Consider the following 19,312-nt stretch of genomic DNA (forward strand, 5'->3'; position numbering starts at 1 on the left):
CTACTAGGGCACACCGCCTCAGTGCTAACAGCATAAATATGGTTCATAGGCACATGATTACTGCATACAATAGCTGTAGGATCAACAGAGGCATTCAGGGTAGTTTGAGGGACAAATTAGGTTACTTACATTGTGTCTACCAAACGCCCCTGGTGTAATGTACATTTGCTGAGCGACACAATGGTAGGCATTAGCTGAGCTGGGCTTGGGTCATTGATAAGTCATTGTCTCTATACAGCCTTATAATGCTGTGAAAGGATCCAGGAACACAAATGATTTGGGTAGATCCCATCCTCCTTATAAAACGTGTTTTTTCCCCCCAAAAGGTATCGAAATTGTCAACAAAAGTTACACCCATTTAGCTGCAATAATCACATAGCCAGTTGTGAAGAGGAAATCCTGCTAAAGCTTTCCATGCCATGATTCTGAGAGGGCACAGGGCCAGATATGCAGAGAGTCAAGCAGCTCTTCATAATGTCATTAACACCCCCATTACCTACGATAGAATCGATTTCCATGTCCTGACGTAGTACATTCGGGAGAAGCTTAGTAATGTAATTTACTCGAACTCCGGGATAGGACATTGTTTTTGCACCAGAAACGGTCACATTTCTTACCATGGAGCTGCCCAAAATCACAGCTGGCGAGAAGGACGAGGAAATCTGCCCAAGTCCCACGCTTCACAGGATTTGGCGAACCCTTTATGGACAAGCGAGAGGCAGGATAACTTAAGCCCGTTGCTCCCGGCACCWGCTGCAGGCCTCCGACAGATGGAGAATCCCCGCTCGATCCAGAGCAGGGACGGAAGGCTGCCGATGTCAACTTCGAAATTGTAGTAGTAGGCACTGCGGCCCAAACACAGGCACCCCCAGCGACGAAGGTGCAGGAAGATCAGGCTCCAGGACGGCAAAACTATTAGTTGTTTGTATCCGCTCCGGGCCTCTCGTTGGGGCTTCTACGGCTCATGACATGCGACCATCATTGATTGCCTTGCTCCTAATGCTGTGCTCCTTCGACTCCGCTATCAGATGGGGGAGCTCTGGGCAACACCGGCCAGTCTGATAACAACAAACGACAAGGCGGAGAAAAGCCGTCCAGCCATCGGCGTAGAAAATTGAACCATTCCACTCTGCGTTTCCCCCAGTTTCTTACGTAGGCTAGCGACCTGCGTGATCAAGGAAGCCACCTCAAGCCTATAATCCTCGGCAAGTAAACAATTGTCGCATTGGAACTCCGAGTGATCCAGTTTGTCCTGAAACAAAGGGTAGTAGATACAGCTCCTACAGAGCTGGAACCATTCATTTACTTCTCCAGGCAAAGAGGGCTCCATTGCAAAACTCATCTGGTACCAACTTCGTTAGCTTGCTGGCTAGCAGTTTAGCGTCTCAGTCAAGCAGGCTTCAACCTGTCTGTTAAGCAGGATTCCGAGACAAGAAATAGAGGTCCTAGCTGTTAAAAGTTCGGTATTTGTATTTAATGAATAGCAGTTTTGTTTTAATCAAAAATAACAAACCAAGTGTTTTCTAGCATACAATGTTCAGCTGCTCACTCTGATCACGTATGAATGACTCTGTCTGCTCTGTTTGTCCCCTCTCTGTCTCCCTGTAGAATAACAGTGTGGTGGTGGCAGACTTTGGGCTGGCTCGGCTGATGGTGGAAGACAAGATCCAGGACAAGAGTCTCCTGCAGAAGAAACCTGACCGCAGGAAGAGATACACTGTAGTGGGCAACCCCTACTGGATGGCCCCGGAGATGATCCACGGTATGTGGGTGTTCAGGGTGGACCTGTTTTAACCATCATTGTTTGAATTGCACTTAAATTGAATGACTCAACCAAATGGGTTTTAAACAGAAAAATGTGAATTCTTCAGTTGTTTCAACACCACATACTGTAATACATTATGTCAGTACTCTGAAACGAATAACCTCATGTTTTACTTGGAATGTCTTCTCTCACAGGGAAAAGCTATGATGAAAAGGTGGACATCTTTTCCTTCGGGATCATGCTTTGTGAAGTGAGTGCCCATGACAGCAGAATATGGAAACAATAGTCAAACGTATTCGTGTTCCTCATTAAATCCTTTTGAGTTATCTTAAAGTAGATAGGGAGAGAGAGAAGGAGAGCGAGAGCGAGAGACCAACCAAGCAGCATGGTAACCATTAGGGTTGGTCACCAGCAGCAATGGGTTGAACTGCTCTGTTAAAACATTAAAATAACGCTGCAGTGAGAGATGCAGTGGGTCTATCTCCACATGGACGCCATTAGCCAGGGCCTCTACAGAGGCAGGATTACAGAGGGGAAGTTCTCTATGTGGTGGGTGACTGACAGGGACAGAGGCTGCCTGTGGTCTAGCTAGCTGATCTGGCTTCGTTTGGTGGTCCCTTGGGTGCCATTGGGCATACCCTCAGTCCCTCTATGCTTGGTATACCCTGTTATTGGGGACTGCCTTTCCCCTGGGCCTGGAGTCTCAGAACAATAAGTCAGATGTACATATGTAGGATCTTAATTTGACCTATATTGTCACAGCAAAATAATCCTGCAGCAACAGGATTTGAACGTTTAGTCCATAATGTCGCTTGATTGGTGGTTAGGCTATTAGCTGGCCAAAAGCAGGCTATATGGAAAGTGCAATACTGTTAATATAACCGTCTGTTATTGTTGGTTTTCAGTGAACTTATGTAAATCACAAAGCTCAATTGCATTTCCTACGGTGCATGAAAGAAAATAGTGATCAAATTAAGATCCTACATCTGTAGGTTTAAATAAGAATCTGGCAAGCAGTCGTGATATCTGATATCAGTTTATGACTAATGATCCAGCTTCATAACTGGTGTTATAACATATAACTGGTGTTATAACTTATAACAACAGCGCCTTTTGCCCTTTCCTTACTGTAAACCTCTCTCTCKCCCCCTCCAGATCATCGGTAGGGTGAATGCAGACCCAGACTACTTGCCCAGGGCCCATGACTTTGGGCTGAATGTGATAGGCTTCTTAGAGCACTTCTGTCCTCCAGACTGCCCCCCTGCCTTCTTCCCTATGGCTGTCCTCTGCTGTGACCTGGATGCTGAGAAACGGTGAGTGTGTAGTGTCTGACACTGACCTAAGTCATGTATCGCCATGCTGTGTGAGATTTTTGGGGTGTAGATTAAACTTGACCTTCTGTACACGGATGATTCATACAGGAACACTTTTCCAGGTATTTGTCTTATGAGTGGAAACTGTATTGTTTGATAATACTATTYATGTTGAGTGTTGGTGTATTATAAGTCTCGTGTCCCATAACTTCTATGGTAACTGATTTATGGGCTCCCGAGTGGCGCAGCGGTCTAAGGCATCACTACAGACCCTGGTTCAACTCCAGGCTGTATCACAACCGGCCGTGTTTRGGTGTCCCATAGGGCGGCGCACAATTGGCCCAGCGTCGTCCGGTTTRGGGTTTRGCCGGGSTAGGCCGTCATTGTAAATAAGAATTTGTTCTTAACTGACTTGCCTAGTTAAATAAAGGTTAAATAAAATWAAAATAAAATGTGATCTAGGTTGACATCACTAGTCTAAGACTGATTGGCTCTTCTGTCTGTAGCCCCGCCTTCACCAAGCTGGAGGAGTGGCTGGAGAACCTRAAGATGCACCTGGAGATCCGCCTGCCGGTGGTGTCCGAGCTCGACATGCTACACAAAGCATTCTGGGGAAACCACACTGCCCCCACCATGGCTTGCACAGCCATGCGGTCCGAAAACGGCCTGCCCCCGCACCCCGAGACTCCGGAGTAGAAGGGATCCGGAACAGAGCGGAATGCTGCTGGTCTCAGCCCATGAGAGTGGGCAGAGAGRGGGGGTTATGGTGGTCATTGAGGAGGGTAGTAGAGCCTACGGTACCTCTGGCAATGGAGTAGTTGCATTGCACTGTCCAGGGAGGGATGGGGCAGGAACTCTGTACGTACCTCCTCATGCCACAGCAGTCACAGTGGTCATGAAGGCTGACAGTGGGCTGTCGATGGGCTGTATAGACTCAGGGGGAAACGAGGATGGGAAAAGCCAGCCTTGTCTAAAGGCACTCACTCATTCAACTCCAACCAAGAGAGACTCACTCAGACTAACATTACCACTATCATAGCTTCAGTCTGATGATTGCTGTACCTTAGCTGAATGTCAGGCTGGTAACTGCTAGCTAGCAGTATCAGTCAATCCCAGCTGTGAAATCATCCATCTTAACACTCATGTAATCTTTATCTTATGGTGTTAAAGCATATTCAGACGTCTCTAAAACAGAAAAGAAGAAAGGATGCTTCAGCCTCATTGGTCGGGCTCCTTCCTCCAGAGTATTTGTGCAACAACGTGTTTGAAAAGTGTTCCTCTGTGTGACTTTGGTTTGATTTTATGATATCAAAACCGCTTTTTGAAATGCTAAAGAAAGGGGCCTTTTATGTGGATAAAACAAAACACATAAGTTGAGACGCACACACACAGTCCGGATGTAGAATATAATCGAGCAAAAGCTTTTGAGCATAAACCAAAAGCTTTTTAAACATTGCATGACTGTAAATAGCCCAGTCTGTGTCCAGTAAGCCTTGTCTGTTGTCTCCTCCTCTCCCCCTCTACTGATGACATGTGTGTCCCAAATGGCATCCTATTCCCTTTATAGTGCACTGCTTAAGACCAGGTCCCAAAGGGTATTACCAAAGTAGTGCATTATAGGGTGCCATTTGTGATGCATTCTTAAAGTGATGTCCCTGGTAGTGTAGAATACATGGTCCATGAATGACTGTGTTCCTTCTCTCACTGTGCAGCACTGACTTCACTTTGAGGTAGACTTCTTTCATACCTTTTGTACATTTTTCTATTTCATTTGAGTTCATTACTCTCTTTCTCCTTATTTCATTCACATCGAGGTGAAATCTTGTGTATTCAAACTCAACCCACCCAATGTACAGTACCAGTCAAAAGTTTGGACACACCTACTCATTCCAGGGTTTTTCTTTATTTTTACTATTTTCTAAATTGTAGAATACTAGTGAAGACATCAAAACTATGAAATGACACATATGGAATCATGTAGTAACCAAAAAAGTGTGAAACAAATCAAAATATATTTTATATTTAAGTTCTTCAAATAGCAACCCTTTGCCTTGATGACAGCTTTGCACACTCTTGGCATTCAATCAACCAGCTTCATGAGGTAGTCACCTGGAATGCATTTCAATTAACAGGTGTGTCTTGTTAAAAGTTCATTTGTGGAATTTCTTCTTAATGCATTTGAGCCAATCAGTTGTGTTGTGACACGGTAGGGTTAGTATACAGAAGATATCCCTATTTGGTAAAAGACCAAGTCCATATTATGCCAAGAACAGCTCAAATAAGCAAAGAGAAACAACATTCCATCATTACTTTAAGACATGAAGGTCAGTCAATACGGAACATTTTAAGAAGAGACTGAATCAGGCCTTCATGGTCAAATTGCTGCACAGAAACAACTACTAAAGGACACCAATAAGAAGAAGGGACTTGCTTGGGCCAAGAAACACGAGCAATGGACATTAGAACGGTGGAAATCTGTCCTTTTGGTCTGATGAGTCCAAATTTGAGATTTGGTTCCAACCGCCGTGACTTTGTGAGACGCAGAGTAGGTGAACGGATGATCTCCGCATGTGTGGTTCCCACCGTGAAACATGGAGGAGGAGGTGTGATGGTGTGGGGGTACTTTGCTGGTGACACTGTCAGTGATTTAACCATGGTGCTTGTCTACGGAGCTGTGAGGGGAACGGCACCTCCGTACCTTCAGGCTCTGATCAGGCCCTACACCCAAACAAGGGCACTGCGTTCATCCACCTCTGGCCTGCTCGCCTCCCTACCTCTGAGGAAGTACAGTTCCCGCTCAGCCCAGTCAAAACTGTTCGCTGCTCTGGCACCCCAATGGTGGAACAAACTCCCTCACGACGCCAGGTCAGCGGAGTCAATCACCACCTTCCGGAGACACCTGAAACCCCACCTCTTTAAGGAATACCTAGGATAGGATAAAGTAATCCTTCTAACCCCCCCTTTAAAAGAGTTAGATGCACTATTGTAAAGTGGTTGTTCCACTGGATATCATAAGGTGAATGCACCAATTTGTAAGTCGCTCTGGATAAGAGCGTCTGCTAAATGACTTAAATGTAAATGTAAATTTATTTAGAATTCAAGGCACACTTAACCAGCATGGCTACCACAGCATTCTGCAGCGATCCCATCTGGTTTGCGCTTAGTGGGACTATCATTTGTTTTTCATTATGACAATGACCCAACACACCTCCAGGCTGTGTAAGGGCTATTTGACCAAGAAGGAGCGTGATGGAGTGCTGCATCAAATGACCTGGACTCCACAATCACCCGACCTCAACCCAATTGAGATGGTTTGGGATGAGTTGGACTGCAGAGTGAAGGAGAAGCAGCCAACAAGTGCTCAACATGTGGGAACTCCTTCTAGACTGTTGGAAAAGCATTCCAGGTGAAGCTGGTTGAGAGAATACCAAGAGTGTGCAAAGCTGTAATCAAGGCAAAGGCTACTTTGAGGAATATAAAATATATTTTGATTTTTTTTAACACTTTTTTGGTTATTACATGATTCCATATGTGTTATTTCATAGTTTTGATGTCATCACTATTATTTTACAATGTCGAAAATAGTAAAAACAAAGAAAAACCCTTGAATGAGTAGGTGTGTCCAAACTTTTAACTGGTACTGTATGTAGCCAGTGATATTATAATATTGTAAATGTTTTAAATATTGTAAATGTACAGACATATTTTGTATACTTATAATGTATGCTACATTGTTATATTTTTATTGGGCTACCTGCTGAAATTAAGGAGAAGAAGAAAAAAAATGAAAAGTTAGGCAGTAGTAGCTGATATGGAGCAGATTCCTTTCAACAGTGATGATGACTTCCTGTCTCGGGATGCCATGGTGACAGACAGAGATAAGGGTCTTTTAGGAAGTTAATACGAAGTAAGAAAGCATCTTAGGGTCCTAGCTCACCCCTACCTACCCTCACTGTAAGTGTAAGCACTCTCACATGATGTGTCTCATTTACTCCCATCGTTGTCTCTCTGCATATCAAATTATTTTGTTTACAGCAGCCTTTGATCTGGTCTAGACTCCAGAGAGTTCCCTGACTATGACCTTGGATATAACTACTCCGTATCGCCTCAATTGAATGTAATAAGAAGAGAATCAACTCAGTCACATGAAAATAAGGTTATGTAGTTTGGCATTATATGCCAAGCCACATTTACCCTTTATTCCTCTCAAAAGAAATTGAGGATTATTTATTAGTTGTTACTATAGAGCTCTTTAGTCATCCATAGCAGGACAGATGTAGTGGGAAGTGTTGGAGACAGACAGACAGTCATGTCATAGTGTCTGTCTGACAACAATCCTCTCTGTCCTGGAGACAAACCTAGTCACAACCCTAGTCTCCTCTACATGGAGCTCCCTATGAGAGGCCGTCTGTTTACACACAAACTGCTGGCTGTAAATATTATCTATATGTCTGTCTGTCGTTGTGCATCGCATACTACACTCTCTTGAAAATAATCTCTTACTGTATGTCAATTTTTCTCTTGAACACATTGTCACTCTCATTSTCTCACGCGTGTTCTTTTTCCATCAAACATTTTTTCTATTCCTCTTTGCACTAGAAGATGAACTGCATGGTGTACTTGCTACTGTGGTCACTTCTGCTGTAAAACCAAGCTATTCTTTTCACTTTAAAACAGAAATTGTTATTGAAAGGAAAAAAGGAAAGAAAGAGAGTAAGGAAAGTGTACAAAGGAGACAGGGAAAAAGACGAATTAAAGAAAAAACACAGCATCTCTTTTGATATATAACAACTGAAATCTTTTTGTATAGATTTGAGTACTTTGATTTGCACTTTCAATTTTGGATTACTTGTGATAAAGAAATAAAATGACGTTGGTTGATAATATGAATGCAAGTCACTGATGGAGCCTTTCAATTCAGTTGTAAACATGTGTCCTGGGAAATTCTTCCTCCTTCGTAGCAAACCAGAGTTAGGTGGCCATTCTGATGCCTGCAGGTATTGATTATTAGATCACTCTAATGTCATAGCATGTCTGTGTCTAAACTGGTTCACATTTCAGACATATGCTCAACTTTAAAAACATGGAACATGCAACTTTGAGAGGTACGGAAGAGATGCCTCRCAGGTCTACCTTCTAAATGTCCAAACTATTCAGCCTTGTTAGTTAAATGATTCTAGTTTGCTACAGAGAGGATGAGATAACCATGGTCTGCCTGCTGCCTATAGACCGATCCTTTGTGAATGAAGTTCTGTGTCTTCTCGACTGCTTCACCTTACTGTGATGTCCAGAGAGGTTTAAACCATTGTTAGTCTGTCATCAAAAGAGAGCACTTGTGCAGTACCCTTTTCACACTATTGTGCTGAACCGAATAGCGCTGGCTAGATATTTTCCTTTCCAGAACGATTCCAGAAACTAGGGTGGAAGCGAAACAAGGCCAAATCCGTTTGGCTTGTCATAGCTCAGTAATGTGAAAAGGTTATACTTACTGGCCTATTCAATCTCCACAATCGCAGTAGTACAAAAAGCCTCCAATGAGCATGAAGTCCTCTACCTACCTGTCAAAGTATAAAATCAGTATCGAAAAATATATCTTTCTTATGTACATCTTCTGCTAATGTGTTAATCAATGGGCATAATGGGAATTCAATTGAAGTATGTATATGACTTTGCCATGTTTGTGCGTATGTATCACCATGTCTGTCAAAGCCACATTATTGTCAAGCATGTGGTTGTATGGATGACAATGTTTCCGCAGCACTTCTTTGCAAAGGATCCTTACCGCTGAACAATATGCTGTGCCTTTGTTTTAAAGCTAGCCTTGCCAACAACTCGACTAAACACGTTTGTTTGAACAGATTTTTTTGTATAAAATTCAAGTGCAAGCCTGATGATAATGAATGGATTTAACATCGTTGCTGATATTTTGTTTTATTATGATGAGACGTTCCGCTTGTTCTGTATCATATTTATATTTTCCATACTTCTCCATCATCATTTTTGATATCTTAGGGATTGTGGTTCATTTGATTTACTTTATATATTTTTTTAAAATGTACACAAGCTGTGAACTATTCTGCACTTTAATCCTGAACGTGAACATTGAGAACCCTAGGAGACCACTATTTCATCACAGCTGGAATAAATGTGTTGCTCTTTTAATGAAATTAGAGGCCTGTGTGTAATTTATTGTATGGTTATTTATATCCTTTACATTTGATATGACTACTATACAAAAGAGTACTACTGGAGTAGGAGGAGATTGTGTCTGGAGGACAGGCAGCTCTGGAGGACCCACCTTTCATCCCTCCTGTATTCTGTTTTATTCTACTGTATCTTAGTCTATACCGCTCCGACATTGCTCGTCCAAATATTTTTATATTCTTAATTCCATTCCTTTACTTTAGATTGTGTGTGTTGTTAGATAATATTTGTCAGATATTACTGCACTGTTGGAGCTAGAAACACAAGCATTTCGCTACACCCGCAATAACAAATTTGATTTGATTTGATCAACCCCAGATGATTATGATGCTACAACTAAAGCAGTCATCACCTCCTTAGTGAAATCCTTTAACTTTCTCACTGAAGTAGGCTACTGACTTCACTATTGTCATGAATGAATTTAGCTTTTGCTCTCAAGAATTAACTAATTTCAAATTACCTTAATTGCTGAAAAAACATTGTCTTCTCTTCAACCAACAAGTTGTATTTTCCTACACAGTAGAGGTGGCCAAGCCTCTTCCTGGAAAGCCACTGTGTGTGCTGGCTTTTGTTCCAGTCCTGCTCTAACAGATCTTATTCAGCTACAGTAATCAGGTCTCTGGTGAGCAGCTGTGATTGATTGATTTATTAATGGGATAACTAATCAAGTACGGCTAAATTAAGTGATTTAATATTCATTATAGAAAATGGGGCTCCCGAATGGCACACTGGTCTAAGGCACTACATCTCAGTGCATCACTACAGACCCTGGTTTGATTCCAGGCTGTATCACAACCGGCCGTGATTGGGAGTCCCATAGGGCGACGCCCAGTGTTGTCCGGGTTAGGGTTTGGCCGGAGTAGGCCATCATTGTAAATAAGAATTTGTTCTTAACTGACTTGCCTAGTTAAATAAATACAAAATTATAAAGAAGCAGTCATTATAAAATCTCAATACAACTTGACCAGGTATTCCCAAACTGGGGGTACATACGCGCAATGCCGTCGGGGGTATGGCAAATAAAAATGTGATTAACATATATAAACTCAACAAAAAAAGAAACGTCCTCACTGTCAACTGCGTTTATTTTCAGCAAACTTAACACGTGTAAATATTTTTATGAACATAAGATTCAACAACTGAGACATAAACTGAACAAGTTCCACAGACATGTGACTAACAGAAATTGAATAATGTGTCCCTGAACAAAGGGGGGGTCAAAATCAAAAGTAACAGTCAGTATCTGGTGTGGCCACCAGCTGCATTAAGTACTGCAGCACATCTCCTCATGACTGCACCATATTTGCCAGTTCTTGCTGTGAGATGTTACCCCACTCTTCCACCAAGGCACCTGCAAGTTCCTGAACATTTCTGGGGGGGAATGGCCCTAGCCCTCACCCTCTGATCTAACATGTCCCAGACGTGCTCAATGGGATTGAGATCTGGGCTCTTCGCTGGCCATGGCAGAACACTGACATTCCTGTCTTGCAGGAAATCACGCACAGAACGAGCAGTATGGCTGGTGGCATTGTCATGCTGGAGGGTCATGTCAGGATGAGCCTGCAGGAAGGGTACCACATGAGGGAGGAGGACGTGTTCCCTGTAACACAGTGTTGAGATTGCCTGCGATGACAACAAGCTCAGTCCGATGATGCTGTGACACACTGTCCCAGACCATGATGGACCCTCCACCTCCAAATCAATCCCGCTCCAGAGTACAGGCCTTGGTGTAACGCTCATTTCTTCGACGATAAACACGAATCCGACCATCACCCCTGGTGAGACAACTTGTCAGTGAAGAGCACTTTTGCCAGTCCTGTCTGGTCCAGCGATGGTGGGTTTGTGCCCATAGGCGACGTTGTTGCCGGTAATGTCTGGTGAGGACCCGCCTTACAACAGGCCTACAAGCCCTCAGTCCAGCCTCTCTCAACCTATTGCGGACAGTTTGAGCGCTGATGGAGGGATTGTGCGTTCCTGGTGTAACTCGGGCAGTTGTTGTTGCCATCCTGTACCTGTCCCGCAAGTGTGATGTTTGGATATACCGATCCTGTGCAGGTGTTGATACACGTGGTCTGCCACTGCAAGGACGATCAGCTGTCCGTCCTGTCTCCCTGTAGTGCTGTCTTAGGCGTCTCACAGTACGGACATTGCAATTTATTTCCCTGGCCACATCTGCAGYCCTCATGCCTCCTTGCAGCATGCCTAAGGCACGTTCACACAGATGAGCAGGGACCCTGGGCATCTTTCTTTTGGTGTTCTTCAGAGTCAGTAGAAAGGCCTCTTTAATGTCCTAAGTTTTCATAACTGTGACCTTAATTGCCTACCGTCTGTAAGCTGTTAGTGTCTTAACGACCGTTCCACAGGTGCATGTTCATTAATTGTTTATGGTTCATTGAACAAGCATGGGAAACAGTGTTTAAACTCTTTACAATGAAGATCTGTTAAGTTATTTGGATTTTTACAAATTATCTTTGAAAGACAGGGTGCTGAAAAAGGGATGTTTCTTTTTTTGCTGAGTTATATATATATACAGTTGAAGTCGGAAGTTTAAATACACTTAGGTTGGAATCATTAAAACTCATTTTTCAACCACTCCACAAATTTCTTTTTAACAAACTAGGACATCTACTTTGTGCATGACACAAGTCATTTTTCCAACAATTGTTTACAGACAGATTATTTCACTCATAATTCACTGTATCACAATTCCAGTGAGTCAGAAGTTTACATACACTAAGTTGACTGTGCCTTTTAAACAGCTTGGAAAATTCCAGAAAATGATGTCATGGCTTTAGAAGCTTCTGATAGGTTAATTGACATCATTTGAGTCAATTGGAGGTGTACCTGTGGATGTATTTCAAGGCCTACCTTCAAACTCAATGGCTTTTTGCTTGACATTATGGGAAAATAAAAAGAAATCAGCCAAGACCTCAGAAATTAAATTGTAGCCCTCCACAAGTCGGGTTCGCATACAAGCCAGTGAATTCTATGCATTACAGCTGGATGAGTCAACAGACGTGACGGGCCTGGCACAGCTCCTGGTATATGTCTGTCACGTTTATGGGGCTCAATTAAGGAAGAGATCCTCTTCTACAAACCAGGAGAGGATATTTTTTAAGTACTGGACAGCTTTGTGACATCAAATGGACTTTGATGGTCAAGATGTGTTGGTATCTGTACGGATGGCGCAAACGCCATGACAGGGAGACATAGTGGAGTGGTAACGCATCCACCTAAAGGCTCTTGCTGCCAAGGGAATGCCTAACAGCTTGAAAGACATTTTGGACACTACAGTGAAAATAGTTAACTTTGTAAAAGCAAGGCCCCTGAACTCTCGTGTATTTTCTGCATTATGTAATGATATGGGCATCGACCATGTAACGCTTTTACAACATACGCTGGTTATCAAGGGGCAAAGTATTGACACGTTTTTTTTAATTGAGAGACGAGCTTAAAGTTCTCATTACTGACCATAATTTTCACTTGTCTGGCCGCGTGCATGATGACGAGTTTCTCACCAGAATGATCTGAATCTAGGATTACAGGGACTCTCCGCAACTATATCCAATGTGCTGAACAAAATTGAGGCTATGATTAAGTTGGAACTCTTCTCTGTCTGCATTAACAAGGACAACACACAGGTCTTTCCATCATTGTATGATTTTTTGTGTGCAAATGAACTCAAGCTTACGGACAATGTCAAATGTGATATAGCGAAGCACCTGAGTGAGTTGGGTGCGCAATTACGCAGGTACTTTCCCGAAACGGACGACACAAACAACTGGATTCGATATCCCTTTCATGCCCTGCCTCCAGTCCACTTATCGATATCTGAACAAGAGAGCCTCATCGAAATTGCAACAAGCGGTTCTGTGAAAATTGAATTTAATCAGATATGTGTGTCCTTTCAAGCACACCCTTCTCATTAACCTGTGGTGAGTTATTCACATTTTTCGATGAACAAAYAAGGTTTTATATGTAAGAGGGTTAAATAAAGAGCTAAATTATTGATTATTATTATATTATTATTTTGCCCTGGTCCTATAAGAGCTCTTCGCTACTTCCCATGAGCCGGGTTGTGACAACTCACACTCATTATTATGTTTAATAAATCTATCATATAGTGTGTGTGTGGCAGGCTTACAATGATGGCAACAGCAACATTTGTGAGTGCGCTGACCCTGGTGCTAGAGGGGGTACGCAGCTGGAGGTTGAATGTTTGAACTAGATTATCCAAAATAAGACATTCATGTAGGCCTAATAGCCTTTGCCTGGCTACCCTTGCTCCGGCCAAACGCTATGACACGCTCACAGACGTTCGTTTCTTATGTAGCAAACGACAGAGTAGCGGGAAGAAGTTACTGTGAATCGAATSGTCAGGCTAGTATAGCCTAACCTACATTTACACTATTATGTAATTCATTTTAACTAGCCAATGCAATCTCCCTCCCTGCAGAGGGAAGGGTACATTTCTCAGGCACACCTTACCATTATTTTATGCACCCTGCGCATCCATGTGCGATTGTTTTCATTCTGACCGTGGTGAGAACTGTGCCGTGTGACGTCACGACCTGGCGCCGCTACTGGACGTGCGCTGTTAAAATCGCTTCACACAGAAGCTGCCATTCAGTGTTGTTGCACTTTAGAAAAGGCAGCGCTGCAAGGAATAGCAGTGGAAGAAGAAGCAGAGCTGCCTCCTGCACAATTTATTATAGGGTAGGTGGGTCGCAAGCCCCATTGTCCTGCGCAATAAAAACACGGATTACCCCACGTAAACCCCAAACGGAGGACTCAAGAGTTTTGGAATAGCATTCCTTCTTACTGCAAATGCGAAATGGAAAATTCGTCTTCCAACAACCGGTTTAGGACAACAATGTTCAACCACGGTGAGTAGTCAATCAAGTCTATATAGGAAGGTGAGTGTGCCAATAACTAGCCTATGCAGGTGTACTCGGAGGAGAATGTCGGAAAACAATCCCTAATTGGTCGGTTTGTTTGCATCGCAGGTGGTTTTGCGTCCGGCTGCGTTTCGTGCGCTCCTTCGTTGGGATCGTATTTATCTAGGCTGGCGTACAGATTGCTGGTCGCACACGTATTGTTTGTTAAAGTGGTGCCCAGAAATGTATAGTTATGCAATAATTATGTGACACTCACAACATAGCACACTACTATTTATGGACCAGTAGGAGAGAGGGGAGGTAAATGACTAGTTTATGCGAAAAATGTATGCCTTCACTTGCAGAGAGAGAAGTTCCTGGTACACCAGAAATACCCACGAAAACCCGCTCCCTGAGTCGTTACATATTTACTTTAAACAGTGGTCATAAATCAGATGTATGGCTTATGCTGTCTTGTTGGGCTGAGTTTTACCCTTTTTAGGCAGGAAAGTAAGTGAAAAAGCCATCCATACCTTCAAGTGATCGGCTATGCAGTTCACAAGAGGTGGTGGATATATAATTTCCTTGTCTAATCTGCATATTGTGTCCGCATGGTCCTAAAGCACACCGYAGCATTGTTTTGTATCACATTCCAAGGGCAAAAATGAAATGTCCGAATGTGGTGGGGACATGTTCCCAGTGAAAGTTGCGCCCCTGACCATTGCACTGACTGACGTTTTGGAGAATATCTTTCCTCCAGTTGAATAAAGCCCTTTATTCTCCAGTCAGCCTCTGGGGAAACTGGCTCATCTGTGTCTACCCTGGTACTCTCTGTATCAGGGTGAGCATTGTTTTTACTCCTGACTAGGTCTTATCCAATGATGACCTGACTGTTTCTGTAGAGAGCATAGAGTGTCTTTTGCATACATTTATTTTGCATACAACACRGAGTAAATGAACATTTCACAATTCCACAATGATTGTGTGTACTTGTGCCCAACTGTAAGTATTTTCCTTTTAGCTCTGTGCTCCGATGATGCCACCACTGATAGACATGTGGTTAGTCCAGACTGTTGCCTTAAGAGAAAGAGGGAACCGAGAGAAAGGGTTAGAAAGGGGGATATACAGTGCCTTCTGAAAGTATTCATGGATGTACTTTACTGCAGCCAGCAGAGTCAGCTGACGGTCATGTATTCCTTTATATGGTAGAAGTAGACTGAAACARTGGCTTTTTCTCAATCCATTGTCCCTTTTCCAAATACAGGTTGTAGGTTTTTGTGAACTCAACAATCCTCACTAAATTGTATTACTTTCTGAGACCGAGCAAGGTTTTAATTTGGCCGCCGCCTTCCATCCATTTTTAGTTGTCAACGGTCACTGTTTATAGTAGCTCAAATTGGAATCTACGCCTGTGTAATTAACCTATTTGAACTGATTTAACAAATTTTAGAAATTAGTTCTTAAACGAGTACAAATATAAGACCCAACCTTTTGATACCCAACCCAAAACATTGGGAAGGAACCCTACTACTTTACAGTAGGACGTTAATGTAGATGAAGCTGCTCTCTGTAGTCCAGCTGGGAAAACATCCAGTAGAGACTGATGACCAGAGGCCCGAGTTCAAATAGTACTTGAAATCTTAAAAATACTTTGAGAGTTTAATTGAGCCTGTCTGAAGTGCCATATGGGGGGGTTAGCAATTTTGTCACTCCCATTGACTCCACTGCACAGGCAAGCTCAATCAAGCGTGGCTAAAAGTATTTGTAATCCAAAAAATACCATTTGAACCCATGCCTGCTGATGGCCGGCCCAGTCATAGTGGCTAGCGGTGGACATTCCTCAGTGAACTCTCGTTGGAGAGACGCAGCCATCCCAGACCACTGTGGCTTCACTAACAGCATCATGGTTAGAGAGGCACTCCATGTAGGTCATCACACAATCCACACTGAAATCAAGAAGGCCAGCCATTATATTATCAGTACAGCCATTGTTACAACAAAATACCTAAAATATATATATATACAGTACCAGTCTATAGTTTGGACACCTACTCATTYCTTGGTTTTCTTTATTATTTCTACATTGTAGAATAATAGTGAAGACATCAACTATGAAATAACACATGGAATCATGTAGTAACCAAAAAAGTGTTAAACAAATCAAAATATATTTTAGATTCTTCAGTAGCAACCCTTTGCCTTGATAGCTTTGCACACTCTTGGCATTCTCTCAACCAGCTTCATGAGGAATGCTTTTCCAACAGTCTTGAAGGAGTTCCCACATGCTGAACACTTGTTGGCTGCTTTTCCTTCAATCTGCTGTCCAACTCATCCCAAACCATCTCAATTGGGTTGAGGTCAGGGGATTGTGGAGGCCAGGTMATCTGATGCAGCACTCCATCACTCTCCTTCTTGGTCAAATAGCCCTTACGCAGCCTGGAGGTGTTTTGGTTCATTGTCCCGTTGAAAAACAAATTATAGTCCCACTAAGTGCAAACCAGATGGGATGGCGTATCACTGCCGAATCTGTGGTAGCCATGCTGGTTAAGTGTGCCTTGAATTCTAAATAAATGACTGACAGTGTCACCAGCAAAGCACCCACACATCATCACACCACCACCTCCATGCTTCAATGGGAACCACACATGCAGAGATCATCTGTTCACCTACTCTGCGTCTCACAAAGACCTAGCGGTTGTAACCAAAAATCTCAAATTTSGACTCATCAGACCAAAGCACAGATTTCCACCGGTCTATTGTCCATTGCTCGTGTTTCTTTGCCCAAGAAAGTCTTCTTATTAGTGTCCTTTTTAGTAGTGGTTTCTTTTGCAGCAATTTGAACATGAAGGCCTGATTTCACACAGTGTCCTCTGAACAGTTGATGTTAAGATGCGTCTGTTACTTAAACTCCGTGAAGCATTTATTTGGGCTGCAGTTTCTGAAGCTGGTAACTCTAATGAACTTATCCTCCTCAGCAGAGGTAACTCTGGGTCTTCCTTTCCTGTGGCGGTCCTCCATGAGAGCCAACTTCATCATAGCGCTTGATGGTTTTTGCGACTGAACTTGAATAAATGTTCAAAGTCCTTGAAGTTCCGTATTGACTGACCGTCATGTCTTAAAGTAATGGACTGTCGTTCCTCTTTGCTTATTTGAGCTGTTCTTGCCATAAAATGGACTTGGTCTTTTCCCAAATAGGGATATCTTCTGTATACTAACCCTACCGTGTCACAACACAACTGATTGGMTCAAATGCATTAAGAAGGAAAGATATGAACTTAACAAGATACACCTGTTAGTTGAAATGCATTCCAGGTGAGTACCTCGTGAAGCTGGTTGAGAGAATGCAAAAAGTGTGCAAAGCTGTTAAGGCAAAGGGTGGCTACTTTGAAAAATCTCAAATATATTTTGATTGGTTTAACACATTTTTGTTGCTTAACACATATGGAATCACGTAGTATTTCATAGTTTTGTTGTCTTCACTATTATTCTGCAATGTAGAAAATAGTAAAAAAAATAAAGACAACCCTGGAATGAGTAGGTGTGTCAACTTTTGACTGGTACTGTATGTAGGCTATCCCCATCTTTTATAATGAGATGTTATGTCTTACTGTCTTGGAAGACATTTTGTGACATGCCTTGCCAATTGCCTCAGACTTTGATGTAATGCATTTCAATCAGTGAAACGGTAGATGGACACAATTTGATTTGAATTCACTTGCAGGGCATTGCAGAGGGAATTTGACCTAAAATTGTATTTTACCGTAAATCTTGTTTTAAAGGGAACGAAAACGTGCATCCCTTTGGTCAGCTGTGGRGATAATTGAGTGAGCGTGGATTAGGAACGGCTGTGTCTGAAGTGATCATAGCATACATACATGGTGGTGGTGTGAGTCTATAATCTCCTTATACCAGCTCCACATGTCCCCTCTGCTCTGGAGTGCGTGCTCTGTAGCCTCCATGTAAACCCAGCAGCCCTTTCTCTGCCTTGCTTTACATAGGTGTGCGAGTTGTTAGAAAAAGTATATCATATTAAGATGTGCGTGGAAGGAAAACTTTACTGAATATAACATCTCCAGCACACTGGTGATTTTGAGTTTCTGTCTCTGCCTTGCTTTCAGTCAGGCTACATTTCCTCAGAAGGCCTGGGTAGGAATTGTGGGTTTGATGTCGCTGGCTGGCGCCCAGCCTAAACCYAGAAATATGTCGAGCCGCTGCCCCTTTTGACGTAGTATGCTGTGTATAGTATAAGCTGTAAGCACGCACTGTACAAGCACGCACAGTCTCTAGTACACACTCAAGTATGTGCATACTTTTCTCCCCCTCACACACATTTGATCTATTCATGCACACACACACATTCTTGCTTCCTCACACTCCCCTTGTGTTTTTCTCGCTCTCTCACACATTCTCACACATTGCAATTTGTTTAACAGCTAGTGGCTTTTAATAGCCATCAACAGCTGGTTAGTCAGACATTGTGTCAGCAACGTTGATAACGATGATAAAGATGCTTTCTTCTCGTCTGGCTAACCAGACTATCCAAGAACGAACCACACTGGGAGCTACATCAGTATTATGATTCCGAGGTTATGACACTGAGATGTTATCTCCAGTACAGCCTAGCCAAGCCAACACCACAACCTGAACCTAACAGTATCGTATAATCCAGAGCCAGATCAAACACAGGTTGAGATGAACATATGTTATGGACAGTCTCTGGATTTGATGGAATGGAATTTCAGATGTTGTAAATAATGTTTTCCTGGATTTTTTTCTTCCTGTATCCATCAACCTGCGTACGGGTGTGGAATCTGGAACCATCTGCTTCTCTGCCATCCCATCCAATCTTCCTCTGGACAGATGATGAGGTAAGAAGACATTTATTATTTTTCTTTCTTTTACTCAGCCTCCTACTGTACACATTGCATCACCATTGGTGATGTTGATTGACTGGCCTGATAATGGTCTGGACCAAGGGGTCGTTAAGGGTCAATTAAAATAAGCATTTGAAGATTTGCTTGAACTTTTGAGCTACTGAATAGGCCTGCAAGTGACTGATAACAACTTGGAATTTTGGTGAAAGGGAAGCTACCTGTAGTAGGACAAGGGAAAATGTTATTTTTGACAGCGGAAGGTGTTGAGTTGGGTAATGA

The 19,312-nt window shown here is 42.7% G+C and overlaps 1 protein-coding gene across 4 annotated transcripts in view; it reads left to right on the plus strand.

Moving 5' to 3' along the window:
- limk1a (LIM domain kinase 1a) overlaps positions 1 to 19,312 on the plus strand; it is a 526,526-nt gene that overhangs the window by 64,886 nt on the left and 442,328 nt on the right. For 3 of the 4 annotated variants that reach the window (XM_023980651.2, XM_023980659.2, XM_023980666.2), the window contains 4 exons: positions 1,609 to 1,762; positions 1,960 to 2,015; positions 2,921 to 3,078; positions 3,585 to 9,245. In XM_023980651.2, the coding sequence (XP_023836419.1) occupies positions 1,609 to 1,762; positions 1,960 to 2,015; positions 2,921 to 3,078; positions 3,585 to 3,774 (558 nt within the window). In that variant the 3' untranslated portion in view covers positions 3,775 to 9,245. Of the gene's footprint in view, positions 1 to 1,608; positions 1,763 to 1,959; positions 2,016 to 2,920; positions 3,079 to 3,584; positions 9,246 to 19,312 lie in introns of those variants that run through there. The other variant, XR_011474875.1, reaches the window with a different exon arrangement.

The sequence above is a fragment of the Salvelinus sp. IW2-2015 genome, linkage group LG4p, assembly GCF_002910315.2.
Source record: "Salvelinus sp. IW2-2015 linkage group LG4p, ASM291031v2, whole genome shotgun sequence".
NCBI classification, from domain to species: Eukaryota; Metazoa; Chordata; class Actinopteri; order Salmoniformes; family Salmonidae; genus Salvelinus; species Salvelinus sp. IW2-2015.